Source organism: Gobio gobio (assembly GCF_949357685.1).
Source record: "Gobio gobio genome assembly, chromosome: 3".
Lineage (NCBI taxonomy): Eukaryota > Metazoa > Chordata > Actinopteri > Cypriniformes > Gobionidae > Gobio > Gobio gobio.
In genome coordinates, this window is record NC_137099.1 from 59,194,505 (window position 1) to 59,214,611 (window position 20,107).

The 20,107-nt window shown below is 39.0% G+C and overlaps 1 protein-coding gene across 1 annotated transcript in view; it reads left to right on the forward strand.

Annotated features, from left to right (window-relative positions):
- The window catches only part of LOC307124209 (adhesion G protein-coupled receptor E3-like), a gene marked incomplete at both ends in the record, with an annotated part of 117,143 nt that extends 114,022 nt beyond the window's left edge, over positions 1–3,121 (forward strand). The window contains 3 exons of the mRNA XM_079813256.1: positions 2,210–2,301; positions 2,381–2,543; positions 3,062–3,121. Coding sequence (XP_079669382.1) covers positions 2,210–2,301; positions 2,381–2,543; positions 3,062–3,121 — 315 coding nt within the window. The remainder of the gene's footprint in view (positions 1–2,209; positions 2,302–2,380; positions 2,544–3,061) is intronic.
- Between the last annotated feature and the right edge of the window lie 16,986 nt (positions 3,122–20,107).

Here is a 20,107-nt window from a genome sequence, read left to right on the forward strand (position 1 = left end):
CTTGCGCCCGGCCACCTGCTGCCTGGGTGGAGGCGGACGCAGGGTGGCGCCCTCTGCGACAAGCAGATGGAGGTGCTGCGGCCGACGACTGGGTGTAGGCAGCAGCTGGTCATCGGGGCAGGTTTTTTTTTTTTTTTTTTTTTTTTTTTTTTAGCCACCTCCGTCCGCTTCTGGGCCACCAAGAACTGCTGGGCGAAGTTCTCGTTGGCGTCGCCGAAGAGGCCAGCCTGACAGACAGGGGCGATGAGGAACCGAACTCCGTCGGGCTCACGCATATCTGCCAGGTTTAGCCCCAGCTTCCTGGACCACTGGTGTGGACATCGCCTGACCCAGGGAGCGTGCCGTGACTTTCGTCACTCCGGAGAGCGAGGTCCGCACGCAGTTCCGCACGCAGTTCCTGCATAACCCCTGGGTCGGGACTACCCTTATGCATGCAGGACAGAGGGCAGTGAGAGAGGGAAAATCTTATACAGGTTATGGCCCTTTTGGTGTTCCATATTTTGACACCAAATAGTTCCATGCTGTTAAATTTTTCCAATGCACATCCGGGCAGCCACCCCGGAAAGCATTGCTGTCAACTCTGAATCTGATTCAGCATGAGCACACACCATTATAGTGGGAAACTCAGCATTATCATTTCCAGCGCATAACAGCCCTCTCCCCGATGCAGCAATTGACATCTGTCCTCCGCCAGAGCGCCAAATGAAACGCTAGATCCCTTTTTTTTTTTTTTTTTTTTTTTTAAAGGACCAGCAATCCCATCTGTAAGCTACCAGCAGGCATGTGAGACAATGAGCGTGGCCGTCAGACTTGACGGCACACGGCGCGCTGAACAATCCAGCCCCTATGAAAGAGCAAGGTGAACAACGCGCCGACGTGGTCATGTTCTCGTGAGAGAACATGAACCACCCACAAACAAAGTCTCAGCACGCTCGTGATGCGATAGAGGAGTGGGGGCCCAAAGAGATGGACTCGGCGGGGAAGCCCCACTGTAATCCTCAGGTCACCAGTGCTTATTAGCCAAAGTTATCCTTTTCTGGAGCCCCAGAAAAGAAACTAGATCGGGGAATAAGTGAAGCGACTCAACCCCGTTTGAGGTTTCATAGTCTCGACCGCACATCCGAGCGCCGAGTGACGCGCTGGGTTGCCGTGACAACCCCCGCTATCAGCCGGCGCTCAACGGCGCGCTGAACGCTCAGCCCTTACGAGAAAGGTGAGACGAACAACGCGCCGACGTGACCATGCTCTCCTGAGAGAGCATGGATCACCCACGAAAGCAATCTCACATGTTTATATGCGAGAGAGATCGTGGCCGTCAAATGAGGACAGGAAACAACTGTATCCAGAAACACACGGTTTGAGTGACATCTTGAAAAAGACGCAGGTCAAAAAGTGTTGCTCTTTTAGAAGGAAATGCTCTTTTAGAAGTGCTGAAGCACTCAGGGAGATGGCCGCGGCTCACAGCAGTCCGATTGCAAGCCTGCGTGTGAGCACTCAAAGAACGGAAACCCCCAGCCAACCAACACAGGAACAAGTGTATGTTGCAGCGGCCACTCGCTGACTCGCGCCATCACACCAGCACCCAGGGAAGAGAGCGATCCTCCTCGAGACTCGTCTAAACACTCTTCGTAGAAACAGCTTGATACAGCAAACCGTTCGGCTCCGAAGTTAAAAAAGCAATGATGCGGTATTCCACTTCCGTATTTATACCCGCGCTGCGGGGCGGTGCGTGGAATGTGTGAACCGCATGCCAATGTCCATTGGCTCGTTTTAATCACTCGAAGTAGGTCGGTCTCTGGAAACAGATCCCAATTCGTCGGTCAGTTCCGACGTACGTCGAACGTGACTGACTGAAAGGGAATGAGAATTTACAAATAACAAAAAATGCAAAAATAAATTTTTTATCATCTCAATAGAATAATTGTTAATCAAACATGCCAAATGGTGATACAGTCTAAGTGTCTAAGTAATTTTATTTTGCTGTTTTCTATTTTTCTGTATTTTTTCTTGTATTATTATTATTATTATTATTATTATTATGTATACACAGACTTATGCCTTATCAAGGACATGGGACCTAAACGTTGCAGCAAATAACGCATTTTTTATATGTAGATAGTGTGCAGGACTTCCTTTTGCAAGGGTTAATTAATAAAAGTATATTAAAGGAAAAACAAGGTGATTTAATTATTATATTTCTTCTTTTCAGTTAAACACAATTCTCTTCATCAACATCATCATCAATCTGAACTCAACTCTCAAAAATCTGAACGCTGAAGTTTCACAGATGAAACAAACCAAGTAACAAACATGTGATTTCAACACTCTCATAGAAAAAAAATGTTTTGTCAAAAGACACAATAACTCTCGTTCTCTGCAGGATTATGGCGTTTAAAACACTGGCTCAGTTTGTGGTTCTTGGTTGCCCCTGGATTCTGGGTTTCTTCACTAAAGACAGTAAGACGCTGGAGATCCTCTTCCTGATCATGAACTCCCAGCAGGGAACCTTCATCTTCCTGGTCTATTGTGTCCTCAATGAGGAGGTCAGACATCACTAAATTTAGCACCATATTCCATTCAAATCTGAATATAAAAGACAGTTGTTTCATGCAGGTCCTGTTCTTATTTTGGCAATCCGTGTCTTTTAGAGGGAAATGTCAGAGGCAGTTGTTTAATCTGTTACTATTCTTCAATTTTCCTTCCTGTGGGAACGTTCAAATGATCCAAAACTATTCAAACTCCAACTGACAGAAATTCAAACAAACACAGAATGTTTTTAATCCGCTGTCTGTCTGATTGAATGGCAGTGATCACGGCAAACGCCAAGATTATACACTACATTATAGAACTACAGAGTTTTAGGCCTTTTTCAAAGTTTGTCTTTTACTCTCTCCAGATTCAGTATATGGAAGAAAAGTAAAGCATCAGTATTTATTTTTGAAAATGCAAATAGTCTATTTTTCTTACCTGTTCATTAAGAAGAAATTCACTGGTTCATGAGTTTCAGAGGTTAAACTGATGTCATGAAGTCACTCAGCTCTTCTCGTCTCTTCTCCTCCAGGTCAGACAGCAGTACAGGAAGTGCTTCAGATGTCTTTGCTGTGGACGCAAACAACACTGAGGACTACAGCAGGGAAAATGAGATTAGTGCCTACAGCGAATTACAAATACCATAATCAGTGCTTTCAGATATTATATGTCAATCTCAGATTCTATCTGCAAATATTATCTATTAGTTTAAAATTATACAGATCTTATTTTACAGCTGTCATTCATTTGTATCTGTTAACTTTCTTTTACTATTAGTTTCTTGAGAGAGGTCTTGCTTTATTCTTTTAGATCAGTGTGTGATTTATTATACTTGAAACTCGTAAGTTTTTATTGAACTTTTTTTAATTGCCTCTATCATTGTACATACACAGATCAGGCATAACATTATGACAGATGAAGTGAATAACTGATTATCTCTTCATTACGGCACCTGTTAGTGGGTGGGATATATTAGGCAGCAAGTGAACATTTTGTCCTCAAAGTTGTGTTAGAAGCAGGAAAAATGGGCAAGCGTAAGGATTTGAGCGAGTTTGACAAGGGCCAGATTGTGACGGCTGGACGACTGGGTCAGAGCATCTCCAAAACTGCAGCTCTTGTGGGCTGTTCCCGGTCTGCAGTGGTCAGGCTCTATCAAAAGTGCTCAGAGGAAGGACCAGTGGAGAACCGGCCACAGGGTCATGGAGGACCAGTGGTGAACCGGCCACAGGGTCATGGAGGACCAGTGGTGAACCGGCCACAGGGTCATGGGCGGCCGAGGCTCATTGATGCACGTGAGGAGCGAAGGCTGGCCCGTGTGGTCCGATCAAACAGACGAGCTACTGGAGCTCAAATTACTCAAGAAGTTAATGCTGGTTCTGATAGAAAGGTGTCAGAATACACAGAGCATCTCAGTTTGTTGTGTATGTCTGTTATATTATTACAGACGCTCTTATTGAGAATTAACAAGTTTTTTTTGTGTTGATTTTGAGCTGAAAATTGTTTGTTTTTTATGTCACTAACATGGTGAGCAGTGTTTTCTTTAGTTGTGCAGTTTGACGACTTTTTAATGTTAGTATTTCTCTAGCTGCTCCTATTGAGTTTGCAATGGCAAGAAAAGCAAGTGAAAACACAATCAGATGCTGTCAGCTGGTAAATGATAAGATTATAATCACTATGCAGTGGCTTTATGAATTGAGCTTCTTACCAAGCATGACCAATATACACTATTAGCTTTGTTTTATTGTGATTCTAGAAAAAAAATAAGGCACAACATTAATCAGAAAAGCTGCATAAGTTGTAAATCAGATTGTACACTAATCACGTCTAAATTCTTTGAAAATTACTTACACACAGACATCAAGAATTAGCCTATGAATATCAACAATGGTGACATGCTTCTTACCGCAATGCATTCTAGGAGCCATGGATGAGTTTTGCATGAATTACCCAAAATGCGTTGCATTGCATGTCACCATTGTTGAGATTCATAAGCTGATTCTTGATGTCTGTGTGTGAGTATATCCTGCAGGAGTTAGAAGTGCTTATTGTGTGATGTGTTATTAACTGGAGAACAAAACTTCTCTATACATTTTAAACATCATTCAGTTTGTCTGATGAAAACAGTGCTGGCTCTTATGTTGTAGAGTCCTAAAGCTACTCTATTCAATGATTCTCAGGAGATCAACAAGTAAGGCCACTAAATGATGATAACAACTGTATCATCAACAACAAGCCATCATCATCTGCCAGCATCAATTTTCTCTTACTTTACTCACCATAAACAACTGTTACAGCAGTCAGATAAATATTAACGTTAAGGGTCAAGAGCCCAACTAAAGCAAATACTTCAAACAAAACTGTTATTTTCAATAAATCATCAACTTCTAAACCTCTATTGATTCTCAAAAAGAGCTTCTGTAGACGTATAACAGAAATACAGTCGGTCTGGTTAATAATGTGTGAAGCTGGTAATGATGTTTGTGGTGTTGTTTAATCCTCCTCTGGTGAGATCTTCAGAGATTTAATGTATTTTTTATAGTCAGCCGTAGTTCTTGTGTTTTTCTTTTTTCTCTTTTCTTCAGTGATTATGCTCATTTTCATCAGGTGTTCATCACTAATGGTCAATTATCACTTAATTAATCTCTTAATTATCTCATTAACTTTAACACTGCTTCTGTGTTACTTTAACACTCTGTAGAGTGGGACCATATGTGCTCTGAGCAGTGTTAATTTAACACTGAGGATTTTACTGTGTAATAATGTTATGCCTGATTGGTGTAAATATTTAGTTTAAGGCAGTAGATAATTTTAATAATTTTTTTATTGGTTTTAATCAGTAAATAATAAACATTTTATAATTTTTTGTATATACTTCAGCATTATTGAGTTACTAGTAAATATGTGAACTAGATACTACAATAATGATTGGTTTTAAAACCAGTTAGACTTATTCAGTTTTAATCATAAACATGTTATATTAAACCTTGTGTGGTGTTCGGGTCCCGTTTAAAACTTTTTTTTCTTCAAACTCAGACTCCTTGGCCTTGGCTTATTTTCTGTGAAGAACATATCAAAACACATATTCAACTACCAAATAATGTACACACACACACACACACATTTATATTACTTATAATATTATATGACCCTGAGCTAATAAAAGTGTGAATATGTTCCCACTGAGCAAAGGCGTACGTTGAAAAGACGTCCACTGAGGAGCCAGAATGAACATTTTTATGACGTCTGTTTTTGACGTGTTCTGCACGTCCGATATAGACGTTCATGGAACCTCAAGGTTAAAAACTAGTTCAAATTGTGGACATATTTTCCATTTGTAATTGCAAAGCAACTCACAGACAGTGTGTGTTTGTCCAGAAATCATGAAAATAAAAGAAACTTAGCTCACACCTTTAGACACTTTAGACAACTTATCATCTGTAATTCACACATCTTTGGATCGTGAGAGAATCGTGGGATTCAATCCAGGATCTTCTTGCTGTGAGGAGACAGTGTTTCCCACTGAGACACTGGTGCTGCCCTTAATCACAGACATAAGACACACTTTGACTATTTCTGTCAGACGTCTACAGAAGCTCTTACTGAGAATTAACAGAGCTTTAGATGTTTCATTTGAAGTCACCATTGTGGTGGGAAGCGTTTGCTTTAGTTTGGCTCTTGGTCCCCATATTTGTGATCGCTTTTCTTTGACTGTTGTAACTGTGTGTGTGAAACACAATAGTTATGGCTGAGAAAGCAAAGATAAAGTGTTGTCAACTCCTTGTTGTTGACTAAATCATCAGAAGTCTAGAATCTGATATTGTGCTTTTGAGTTTTGTGTTTTTGTTTGGCAAATAATCATTTGTTTATATACTATAACCTTGTGAATTCACTCTATCGGGACTAATAGTAATAAAATAGTCACTTATCCTGAAAGATGATAAAACAGCATGTGCACATTGTTTTGAGAAAATATTTCACGTAGTCACACGCAGACATCAAGATTTTGTATATGATTCACAACAACGGTGACAATCAAAACAAAAAAAACTTCATAGTAAAAAACTCAAACTTGATTGTCATAATCTTGATGTCTGTGTGACTATGTGAAATATTTGCTCAAAACGTTTTTTGCACATACTATTTTATCATTTTTAAGGATAAATGATAATTGTAATGCTATTAGTGCCAATACAGTAGATTCACAAGTTTATAGTGGCTATAAACAAATGACTATTGTTCCAAACAAGCACACAATACTTAAAACACAACATTAGCTGCTCGCTTTCTGATGATTTAGTCATCAACAAGGAGCTGACAACACCTGAAGTCGCTTGATCTTTGCTTTCTCAGCCACAACTATTGTGTTTCACACATAGAGTTACAGCTGCCAAACAAAAGCTAACATGAATACGGGGACCAAGAGCCCAACTAAAGCAAACGCTTCCCACCACAATGGTGACTTCAAATGAAACATAAATATCAACATCTAAAGCTTTGTTAATTCTCAGTAAGAGCTTCTGTAAACGTCTGACAGAAATAGTCAAAGTGTGTCTTATGTCTGTGATTAAGGGCAGCACCAGTGTCTCAGTGGGAAACACTGTCTCCTCACAGCAAGAAGATCCTGGATTGAATCCCACGATTCTCTCACGATCCAAAGCTGTGTGAATTACAGATGATAAGTTGTCTAAAGTGTCTAAAGGTGTGAGCAAAGTTTCTTTTATTTTCATGATTTCTGGACAAACACACACTGTCTGTGAGTTGCTTTGCAATTACAAATGGAAAATATGTCCACAATGAGCACATTTGAACTAATTTTTAACCTTGAGGTTCCATGAACGTCTATATCGGACGTGCAGAACACGTCAAAAACAGACATCATAAAAACTTTCATTCTGGCTCCTCAGTGGACGTCTTTTCAACGTACGGCAAAGACATTGAAAAGACGTCTTTTGGACATAACTTTGCTCAGTGGGTTAGGTCATTTGTACCTTGACTCTGTCCTCCTCTGTGCATGTGCGTGCGCGCGTGTGTGTGAAATGGGTCATATTTCTAATGAAGTTCAAATAAACAAAAATCAATAGTTATGGAAAAACAATCTTGATTCATTTGTAAATTTGTTACATTTTTTCCACTAATATCTTGATTATAACCGTTTTTTTTTTTTTATTACATTTTATTACAAAAACAAACGAAACGAGTAACACTTTAAGTCATAAATGTGATCTAACAAAGGTAGGGCAGGACAAGGGTAAATATTTATATTGCTTGTAATTGGTATGAAGTAAACTCTGTAGAGTTTTTTAACATACAATTGTTTGATTGTGTTGAATAAAACAAAAACAAATGCAGCACAAACCCTGGCTGAATAACAAAATGATGAACACCACACAAGGGTTAACAAGATATTCTAAACTGCAGCCTTTTTCAGGAATCGCATGGGGGTTTTTTGTAGATAAATGATTTATTGTAGAGTCGTGGAATCATCTAAGTTTAATGTAAAAAAAATTGAATGGTAAAAATAATATTTTTTATTATTAATTTTTAATTGTTAAGTTTAACCTTCATGGGTTGATTCTTTTACTCTGGGGTGGATTTGCATTTGTGACGCATCATGTAAAGTAATGAAATGAAACAGACTATTGTATATAATCCAAGGTTCTTGCTTTCAAAACGTTATCAAATGGCACATTAAAGTGAAGGTTCACCCAAAATTTTAAATTTTGTCAACATTTACTCGCCCTGTTTGTCATTCAAAACATGTATGACTTTCAGAATCTGATCACTGACATCAAGGGCATGATGTTGTTTTTCTTATTCTGATGTGAAATGTGTTTGGGGGGTATTCCAGAAACAGATTATGTGACATACCCGGGTATGTTTAAGAGTAAGTGGATAACCGCAACTTTCGATTCCAAAAAAACAGAGGTAACTTTCAGTGTATGTAAGTAACCATGGCAACTCACTCTCTGAACATAACCTGCTCTGGAGCGGCTCATGATCCAGGGTTAGTTTACTTAAGAGGTATTCAGATGTGTGTTATATAATTAATATAGTTATATTAATATAAGTAAATTTGTTATATAGTTACAGTTCTAAAATATAAAATATTATATATTAAGTCTAACATATAACAAGGTCATGTTTAAATGTTAATTCAATTCTAATATTTTGATTATTTATTTTATTGTCATCTCACACATGGATCTAGCCTCAAACAAACAATATAATCCTTATGCTCAGTGATGAAAGATTATTTAATGACCGAAGAGATTGAAAAAAATGATTGCACAACCACCAAATAGGTGGCAATGTGCACAAAGTATGTTAGAGGAAGAAGAAGAGGAAGTAGAATGGCACGCTTTTTCTTAGCATTTGTGTCCATGGTGAATCATCGATCCGTCGTTCTGTTGAGAATGTCTTGTGTGTTAACCCGGGAACATGTAGCCCAACTAAAGCAAACGCTTCCCACCACAATGGTGACTTCAAATGAAACATAAACATCAACATCTAAACCTCTGTTAGTTCTCAGTAAGAGCTTAGACGTCTGACAGAAATAGTCAAAGTGTGTCTTATGTCTGTGATTAAGGGCAGCTCCAGTGTCTCAGTGGGAAACACTGTCTCCTCACAGCAAGAAGATCCTGGATTGAATCCCACGATTCTCTCACCATCCAAAGATGTGTGAATTACAGATGCTAAGTTGTCTAAAGTGTCTAAAGGTGTGAGCGAAGTTTCTTTTATTTTCATGATTTCTGGACAAACACACACTGTCTGTGAGTTGCTTTGCAATTACAAATGGAAATTAAAGCTGCGAGCAGCGATGACGGGCCCAAGCCGGTGGCACCGCCACCCCGGTGGCATCAGTTTAACTGTGCACGGCAGGCAATAGGCATTTAAAATGGGAAAACATAAAAGGACTATGTCAAAGTCATCTGAATTCACCACATTAACTGCAGCAGTTGGTGCTGCTATGACCACAAACCACAACAGCCACATCTATGAGATCAATTAAATTTATATGAATTTCATGTCAGATTATGTCAAAGGTCAAATTGGAATGAGTTCAGAATACCATTCGAATGCTGATGTTGTTTTATTCTAACACTTCTCTTCATGTGTTTTTGAGCTACCTTAGCTACCGTTTGTGCACCAATCTTATGCACCATAAAACATGCTTTCATTTCAATATGGGTGGTCCAATAAATTTCTTTTAATAAAAAATGTATAAATGGAGCCAAATCACAGAAACTGCAAAGATGATTTTAATATCAGTGTTAGGTAAGAGTAAGATGCGTGTCTACATTTTATGGAAGTTTATTATAAATAGCCACTTTTATAAAATCATGTGAAATTTATGTTTTAAAGAGCACCTATCATGGAATTTTGAAATTTACCTTTCATGTAGTGTGTAACATAGATCTAAGTGAACAAAAACATCCTGTGATAGCTTGAAATATGACAGTACACCGTATATATAGTTATTTTCTTTCAAAAGTAAGAGTCGACTCTGAGTCATTTTTAAGAATCGTTAGAAGACCGAAGCTTTTTCTCTGACTAGATGACGTCAACTTGTCAAGTTATTTGAATACGATACGCCCACTTATTGCGCTCCAAGACGCCAGTGAAAACTAGAAAACATCATGGAGACGAGACCCTGTGTTCTGAAGTGCCACTCAAAAGCAAACTTTTTTCATCTGCCCAAGGATGAGCATTTGAAGACTAAGTGGCTTGAAGACAAACCATACATCGTCGCGATTGAGTGTTTATTATTAGACGTCAAATGTATGTTTCGCGATCTCAGGAAGCTTTTATTATGGACTTTTATTATGGCACATGGTTCTTCTTCGTCTGTCTGTACCATATATGGATTACATGTGCACAGAGCGCCCTCCGGCTGCCAGTATGAATTGAAAACAACACATACGAGACTCAATCGCTCATGATTAGGCTATTTCTGCCCATTTTGAGGAAGTATTGAATAAAAAATACTCCTCTGTTTAGAAATTTGACACAGACATATGAGAATCTATCAATATGTCTCCTCATCTGCACACTTTTGAACTAAAAGCCCTGAGGGATGTTGATTTGTCGCGAGTCTTCGTGTGGAGTTTTTTTATGAATGAGATCAGCTGAGGCTCATATTACAATCAAACAGTACCGACGCGGTTTTCATATTCATAACTCCTGACACATATTAACAAATTACTGTCATTATAAGACTTTGATGGGCGTTCCGTTTCCGAAAATATCTGCACAGACTATACCAATCACAACTGACTGGGTCATCTGACCAATCACCGCAGATTAGCGTCACGTAAAGGCGGGGTTTTGAAAAGTGAATCACTAAAGGAATCATTTGAGAATCGCTGTCAAAACAGGTAAAAATAAATGCATATTATAAGAAAACTAAAGTCTTTTTTGTCATTGCATGCATGCAAAACTGTTGTTGGGGACTTCTAAAACAATATTTGGAACATTTTAAATGCCATGATAGGTGCTCTTTAATACATTTATATTATATCAGTAAATAATTAATTTAAAGACATGTGCATCATACGTGATCTTGGCAAACACATCACATGACGTTTTTATTTCAAGTGATAGTTATTTGTGATAGCCTATATGAAAGGGTTAAATTATGATCAAGAGAGAAAGTCACACACACACACACACACACACACAAACACAATGATAGAGTGAGAGTGAGGGGGAGGGTAAGGACTGAGAGAAAGGCACACACACAAACTCACAGGGTGAGAGAGAGACCCCCCCCACACACACACACACACACACACACACAGATAGAGAGGGGGAAGGGGAAAGACAGGCAGATGGCATTCCATAGACTTAATGGTTTGTATACTGTACAAACTGTACATTCTATCCCCCTACACTACCCCTAAGCCTACATATCGCACACACACACACACACACACACACACACACACACACACACACACACACACACACACACACACACACACACACACACACACACACACACACACACACACACACACACACACACACACACACACACACACACACACACACACACTACCCCTAAACCTACCATCACAGAAAACATTCTGCATTTTTACATTTTTATTAAAAAATTGTTTAATATGCTGTTAAAGCTATTTAGATTTACGGGGACACATGAAATGTCTTCATAAACCATGATTATGTTGTAATAAACACCCCTCCACCTATATATGTTATATATATATTATGTTATATATACCATGATTATATCCCAAAATAATAAATGTTATATTTACCCATGGCCTTCCCTGTTATACAGAAATGTAATAGTTATCAAACCTTCCTTAACTGCATAAATAATAAATGAAATATAGATGAATCATCATTAAAGCTACAATTTTCTCTATTCCCGTTGTTCTTTGATGAACATTAATGACAGGCATCATCAGTGCTCCTGTCACTTTAAGAACAACCGCGGATCTCACGCGCGGTCCCGCGCATCTCATTTCCTCACAACTCTTTAAAGTTCATTTAAGACGTTATTTAACTAATTTAAGACTCTAATATGAGAATACTCAAAATCCTCTGTGTTATTGTTTGTTCAAGAGCAAAAGAGAACTCGATGTGAGCAGGAAACTGGAGCGAGTCTATCTATGCGTTGAGTGTGTGTGTGTGTGTGTGTGTGTGTGTGTGTGTGTGTGTGTGTGTGTGTGTGTGTGTGTGTGTGTGTGTCAGTGTCCCTTGATTAGCTGACATGAGACGCATCCACACAGATAGGACACTGACACACACACACACACACACACACACACACACACACACACACACACACACACACACACACACACACACACACACACACACACACACACACACACACACACACACACACACACACACACACAGCATACCGCAGCATAGCCATACAGTTTAAGTTCACCCACACTATATATTAATAAAAAGGTTTAAAGTGCAAATACTGTTGTTGCAAATACTGTGCATAAAATTTGAAAACATTTGCAAAAAACACCACTGTATCATTACATTTTTTTTTTTAAACCTTTAAGTAACCATTTTTTAAACATCTATAAACATTACATTAACATAGATAGACGGACCAGATATTCCTAACACTTTGGGAATACTTTAGGGTTACTAGTTGTTTTGTAAACTGTCTATAAACATTATCTGGATGGTTATTGTAAAGTTGCAACCGATGACTATAATACCTTGTTAAATAGTTTAATAAACAGTACCAGTAAAACGTGGGCAGTACCAGTAAAACATGTAAACAGTACCAGTCAAACATGTGGGTTGTCCTGATACTGTACTTCAAAATGTAATAGTGTAAAAATTGCCACAGAATAAAGTAATTGTTCAAGATCTATTGGTAACTCATAAAAATAATGTCATATTTGCATTAACTGTCACTACCGTATATCCCGACACTAGCACATTAAGATAAGCTATGAAAAAAATCATGTTCCTCTGCCTCTTTCTGGTTAAATAATGTTTATAATAATTGTTAATATAGCATGCTATATTAACTATTCCAGGTTATTTATGCATAGCATGAATAATAGTTAGTAGGCCTATAGCATGCTATGCCACTTTCATCAAAACCTATTACAAAGCTATAGCAATCTCATGTCATTCCGTCTGTTCGAAAAAAAAGTTGCACTAACTGTTCGTTACAAGCAGCATTTGCCGTCAGGCAGGTAACAATAGCTAACATAAACATATTTTTGCTAGCCTACCTGCTGCAAACTTACACTTTTTTTGTACAAGACAAGTAGAGCTATTTTATCCAGTGTAATTTATCACATACCACTATCTTGTTTTTTCTTATCCTCCTCTTCCTTTCTCTTTTTTCTTTTCTGGCTTCCTGAAGCATAAAATTCCGCTTCAAATCCGAAGATTTTGTATTTTGCCGCAGCAGAGATCGCGTGGTTGGCTGGCTGCTGTCAGCGACTACTGAGAGGGGGCTATTTAAGGGGGATCCCGATAACAGTGTCATTGCACTTTACTGCATTGACTATCAATGGGGCGCTCACACAGTTTGTCGTTTCATTTTATTCTTAACCTGTCGCTGTCTTGGTGCCCCAGGCCAGCTCGAGGCCCCAAGCAATTGCTTGGTTTGCCTGCCTTGTCGCGACGGGCCTGCACACACACACACACACACACACACACACAGACAGGACACTGACACACACACACACACACACACACACACACACACACACACACACACACACACACACACACACAGGACATTGGCATACAGCGTGTTCTCTTGTGTCTTGTCGCGCTTGGAAGCATTTACATGAATAGGAGCGTGATCATGTAACGCTAAGCAAAAATGGATATAAAAACGGACGCTGCGTTATTTGCGTTAAATATTTTTAATGCGTTAAGCTTCCGTTTCACGTTGACCGAGTTTGGTGGAGATTGAATAAATCGCCTACGAGGAGAACGTAAAAACTCAGAAACTGAATTATACAAATATTCACGTTCAAACAAACTTTCTGTGAAAAAAGACACTTATAAACAGACACTTGTAGAAAATAATGTGAATTTTTTTTTATTTTATAAATTTGAACTATGTCAGTAAATAATGAATTTAAAGACAAATGTGTCAAAAGTGATCTTTGCAAACACAGCACATGACCTTCTGTAAAGCACATGTATAGAAAACACACTCACACTCCTCTGTTTTAAAAAAAGAGTTCTGTCTGAATGAGTACATGAAATCACGGCTGTCAGGTGAAAAGAATTGTAACTCAAATGTCATTTAGAAAATTAGTCCTGTAGTGATATAGTGTCATAGTTCATGTCCACATTAACCACTACGTTGTAATACAATACCCATGTCATCATACACATTTGTGTCCTCATAAATCACATAAGCAAGCACAGAGAGAGAGAGAGAGAGAGAGAGAAAGGGAGTTTCAAAAATAATACAACACTGCCACCTTTTGGTGATAGTGGGGAGGGCACACAAACAGCCAAAAACATTATTAAACTTTGACATGTTGCCATGGCAGCATTATTTGAAATATCAGGAATTCATTCATATGTCTCTATCTGTCATGTTTTCACATTATACTGATGAAGTTTGAAGTCAATCTGGTGAAAATAAGATGGTGATTCAAAGCATTTTTGAAAGTGACACACTTCCTGCTGCCAGTTGGTGGCGCTATAAATTTGACTCACAAAAGTCATATCCATGTGATCGGCCTCTTACAACGAACACACAGCTGAAGTTTCATCCAAATCAGTCAATGTTTGCACAAGTTATTACACACTTCCTGTTTACCTTTTCTCGCCATAAATTCGTTGCTTCGCCACGGCCAAACTGTTTAAGATATCAAAAATCCGTTCGCAATTTAGCATCCTCTGTGTCTTGACTTCATGCTGACCGAGTTTGGCACTGATTGAAACAATGGCCTCGGAGGAGTATATTAAATTCCAGAGCATGTGTTTTCAGAACAACCCATATTAGCTCACTTCCTGTTGGGCTGACACGTAACTTAGAGCACGAAAGTTGTTTGGCCCGATGAGGTCTATATGTGTACCGAGTTTCATACATGTACGTGCAAGTGTGTTTGATATATAGACCAAGTTTTCAGACACCACTTTAGGGGGCGCTGTCGAGCCCCCCTGCCACGCCCGGGTACCAGCTTCAGCCCGGCCCTGATGGCCGCGCATTCCGATGTGTGTGCAAAGTTTCAAGAGTTTTTGAGCATGGTAAGGGCCCCAAAAGTGCCCGAGAAGTCGATAAAATAATAATAATAATAATAATTAAAGCTGCGAGCAGCGATGACGGGCCCAAGCCGGTGGCACCGCCACCCCGGTGGCATCAGTTTAACTGTGCACGGCAGGCAATAGGCATTTAAAATGGGAAAACATAAAAGGACTATGTCAAAGTCATCTGAATTCACCACATTAACTGCAGCAGTTGGTGCTGCTATGACCACAAACCACAACAGCCACATCTATGAGATCAATTAAATTTATATGAATTTCATGTCAGATTATGTCAAAGGTCAAATTGGAATGAGTTCAGAATACCATTCGAATGCTGATGTTGTTTTATTCTAACACTTCTCTTCATGTGTTTTTGAGCTACCTTAGCTACCATTTGTGCACCAATCTTATGCACCATAAAACATGCTTTAATTTCAATATGGGTGGTCCAATAAATTTTTTTTAATAAAAAATTTATAAATGGAGCCAAATCACAGAAACTGCAAAGATGATTTTAATATCAGTGTCAGGTAAGAGTAAGATGCGTGTCTACATTTTATGGAAGTTTATTATAAATAGCCACTTTTATAAAATCATGTGAAATTTATGTTTTAATACATTTATATTATATCAGTAAATAATTAATTTAAAGACATGTGCATCATACGTGATCTTGGCAAACACATCACATGACGTTTTTATTTCAAGTGATAGTTATTTGTGATAGCCTATATGAAAGGGTTAAATTATGATCAAGAGAGAAAGTCACACACACACACACACACACACACACAATGATAGAGTGAGAGTGAGGGGGAGGGGAAGGACTGAGAGAAAGGCACACACACAAACTCACAGGGTGAGAGAGACCCCCCCCCCCCACACACACACACACACACACACACACAGATAGAGAGGGGGAAGGGGAAAGACAGGCAGATGGCATTCCATAGACTTAATGGTTTGTATACTGTACAAACTGTACATTCTATCCCCCTACACTACCCCTAAGCCTACATATCGCACACACACACACACACACACACACACCATAGCTGTCAACCCTCCCGTTTTTTCCGGGTTTCTCACGTATTTTAGCTCTTTTCCCGCTGTCTTCCCGTTTTAGTATTTTCCTGTAAAATATCCCGTATTTTTACGTTCTGATTGTGTTAACTCAGAACACGCAACTATCTGGTTTAGTGCCAGAAGACGCGAATGAGAAGTCGCGCGCACTGTGAGAAAATTTTCCGTGCACTCATCCGAGAGCGCGCACACGTCTCTCAGCGCGCAAATATTGAGTTCTCTTTCAAGTCTTGCTCTTGAATGGACAAACTCACGCAAAAAGTATGTCAACATATTGATGAGTATTCTAGCAGACATAGTCTGTATATGGCTTAAGTAAGCTTTATACAGTCCAGAAAAGACAACGCATATCCGAGGTCTTAAAGGGGCAGTAGCCTTTACTGCTGTCTGTTTAATGTCAAACAAAAGACAAGGGCATCACTCACTGCTCTTGATTGAATAACGTTTGTAAGTTTAATAGGATTAATCTTTAATTTATACAGTCATATATGCAATGTTATCTTACATTTGATCAATTTCTGTACCTGAAAACTAATGTTAGACGTACCTGAAAAACCTGAAAAGCATAGTTTATTTTATTAGTATCTTTGCTCAATAGTATTTATTTGTGCTGCTGCTTGTATTTAAATGATTTGTTCTTATTATTTTCTTTTGTTTTATTTGACAGTAGTCCTTTTTTCCCTGAACATAGCAAATACTGAACCGTACCGAAACGGTGAACCTTAAACCGTGATACAAACCGAACCGTGAGCAATCTGTACCGTTACACCCCTAGCGTAACGTATGATAAAATGACTGAAAAAAGGTTGGGAAACACTGGCTTAGGCTACTATTGAAGAAGAAGAAGACAGTTGCAGCCGCGCGGTTGGGAGGAAGAGGGAAAAAGTAGCGGGAAGTAAACTTCAAGGAGAGTATAGTAATAATAAATGATAATAAATGGAATAAATAAATAATAAATGAAAATAATAAATGTTATATTTACCCATGGCCTTCCCTGTTATACAGAAATGTAATAGTTATCAAACCTTCCTTAACTGTATAAATAATAAATGAAATATAGATGAATCATCATTAAAGCTACAATTTTCTCTGTTCCCGTTGTTCTTTGATGAACATTAATGACAGGCTGACTCCACAAAATGACTCTAATTTGCCTCTTTGAAAAATAATTCTCTAATTTAACCTTATTACTATACTAATTGTAATATAAATAATACAAATATGTTGAATATATTTGAAATCAATATGTGTGGTCCAATATAAAAAATAAATAGAAAGTCACACACACACACACACACACACACACACACACACACACACACACACACACACACACACACACACACACACACACACACACACACACACACACACACACACACACACACACACACACACACACACACACACACACACACACACACACACTGCCCCTGCCCCTAAACCTAGCCCTCACAGGAGACTGTGCAGTTCACTTTCAGTGAAAAAAAACCTTGTTCTGTGATTTATAAGCATTTTGAAAAGTGAGGACATGGGGAACGTCCTCATATTTCACCCTCTTTTTGTAATACCTATGTCATACCCATGTCATTATACACATTTGTGTCCTGATATTTAACAAAAACATGCCCACACACACACACACACACACACACACACACACACACACACACACACACACACGGAGAGAGAGAGTTTCAAAAATAACAACACTGCTACCTTTTAGTGAGGGGAGGGCAGACAGAGAATAAATATTCAGAAGAAATATATTAAATAAAATAAATATATTGATCTGAAAAATAGTATGATTATTTTAAAGCTATTTGATTACATTTGAATAAAACATTGTTTTAGTATGTTTTTAAACACACACACATACACGTTGTAATACCAGTTTAATACCCATGTCATTATACAAATTTGTGTCCTCATAAATCACAAACAAGAGAGAGAGAGAGAGAGAGAGAGAGAGAGAGAGAGAGAGAGAGAGAGAGAGAAACAAGTTTTTTTTTTTTATCCTGCTTCAAAACTAATACAATGCTGCCATCTTGTGTTCATTGAGGGGAGAGCAGCAGACACAGAGAATTTCTGTTCCCCTTTTTTGTCCTTATTTAATTCCTTGCCATGGAAACACCGTTTGAGATATCCAATATCCGTTCACATTTTAGAATCTTCAGTATCTTTGTTTCATGTTGACCGAGTTTGGTGGAGATTGAATAAATCGCCTACGAGGAGAACGTAAAAACTCAGACCCCGATTTAATCAAAAATTCACCTTCAAACAAAAATATCTGACTTCCTGTTGGTCGGAGCTAATGACTGTAAATTAGAAAGTTGTCCGGCTCGATGAGGTCAATATATATACTGAGTTTGGTGATTGTAGATGAAACGAAGCCCTTCACTTTTGTCAAAAGGTGGCGCTAGAGAGCCCCTCATCCCCACCCGTTTCTGAGGCTTTGCCATTGTGTACTGACTGATATCTCTGATGTGTGTGTTGAGTTTCAAGCAGTTTCAAGCAATTTCAAGCATGCTAAGAGCCTCAGAACAGCCAAAAGATTATTAAACTTTGACACGTTGCCATGGCAACAGTATTTGAAATTTCAGGAATCCATTTCATAAGTCTCTATCTGTCATGTTTTCACATTATACTGATGAAGTTTGAAATAAATCGGGTCAAAATAAGATGGTGATTTAAAGCATTTTTGAAAGTGACACACTTCCTGCTGCCAGTTGGTGGCGCTATAACTTTGACTCACAAAAGTCATATCCATGTGATCGGCTTCTTACAACGAACACACAGCTGAAGTTTCATCCAAATCAGTCAATGTTTGCACAAGTTATAACACACTTCCTGTTTCCCTTTTCTCGCCATAAATTCGTTGCTTCGCCACGGCCAAACCATTTGAGATATCAAAAATCCGCTCGCAATTTAGCATCCTGAATATGTTCACTTGATGCTGACCGAGTTTGGCAATGATCGAAACAATGGCCTCGGAGGAGTATATTAAATTCCAGAGCATGCGTTTTCCGAACAACCCATTATAGCTCACTTCCTGTAGGGCTGACGCATAACTTAGAGCACGAAAGTTGTTTGGCCCAATGAGGTCTATATGTGTACCGAGTTTCATACATGTATGTGCAAGTGTGTTTGATATATGGACCAAGTTTTCAGACCCCACTTTAGGGGGCGCTGTCGAGCCCCCCTGCCACGCCCGGGTACCAGCTTCAGCCCGGCTCTGATGGCCGCGCATTCCGACGCCCGTGCGAAGTTTCAAGAGTTTTTGAGCATGTTAAGTGCCCCAAAAGTACCCGAGAAGTCGAAAAAAAAAATAAAAAAAAAAACAAAGAATAATCTGAGGAAGAACAATAGGGCTCTGCGCCCTTTGGGCTTGGGCCCTAATAATAAGAAACAGAGGAAGAACAATAGGGCTCTGCGCCCTTTCAGGGCTTGGGCCCTAAATATCTCCACAATTTGAACTAGTTTTTAACCTTGAGGTTCCATGAACGTCTATATCAGACGTGCAGAACACGTCAAAAACAGACGTCATAAAAACTTTCATTCTGGCTTCTCAGTGGACGTCTTTTCAACGTACGCCTCTAGGGGCAAAGACATTGAAAAGACGTCTTTTGGACATAACTTTGCTCAGTGGGATACTACGTCATGACGCAACGCCAATCAGGATTGGAATAGTTTTATTCACACTTCAGACACGCTGTTGCTAAGGGAGCATCCCCAAATTCGTCGTTCCGATGCAGTGTGAGTTCCC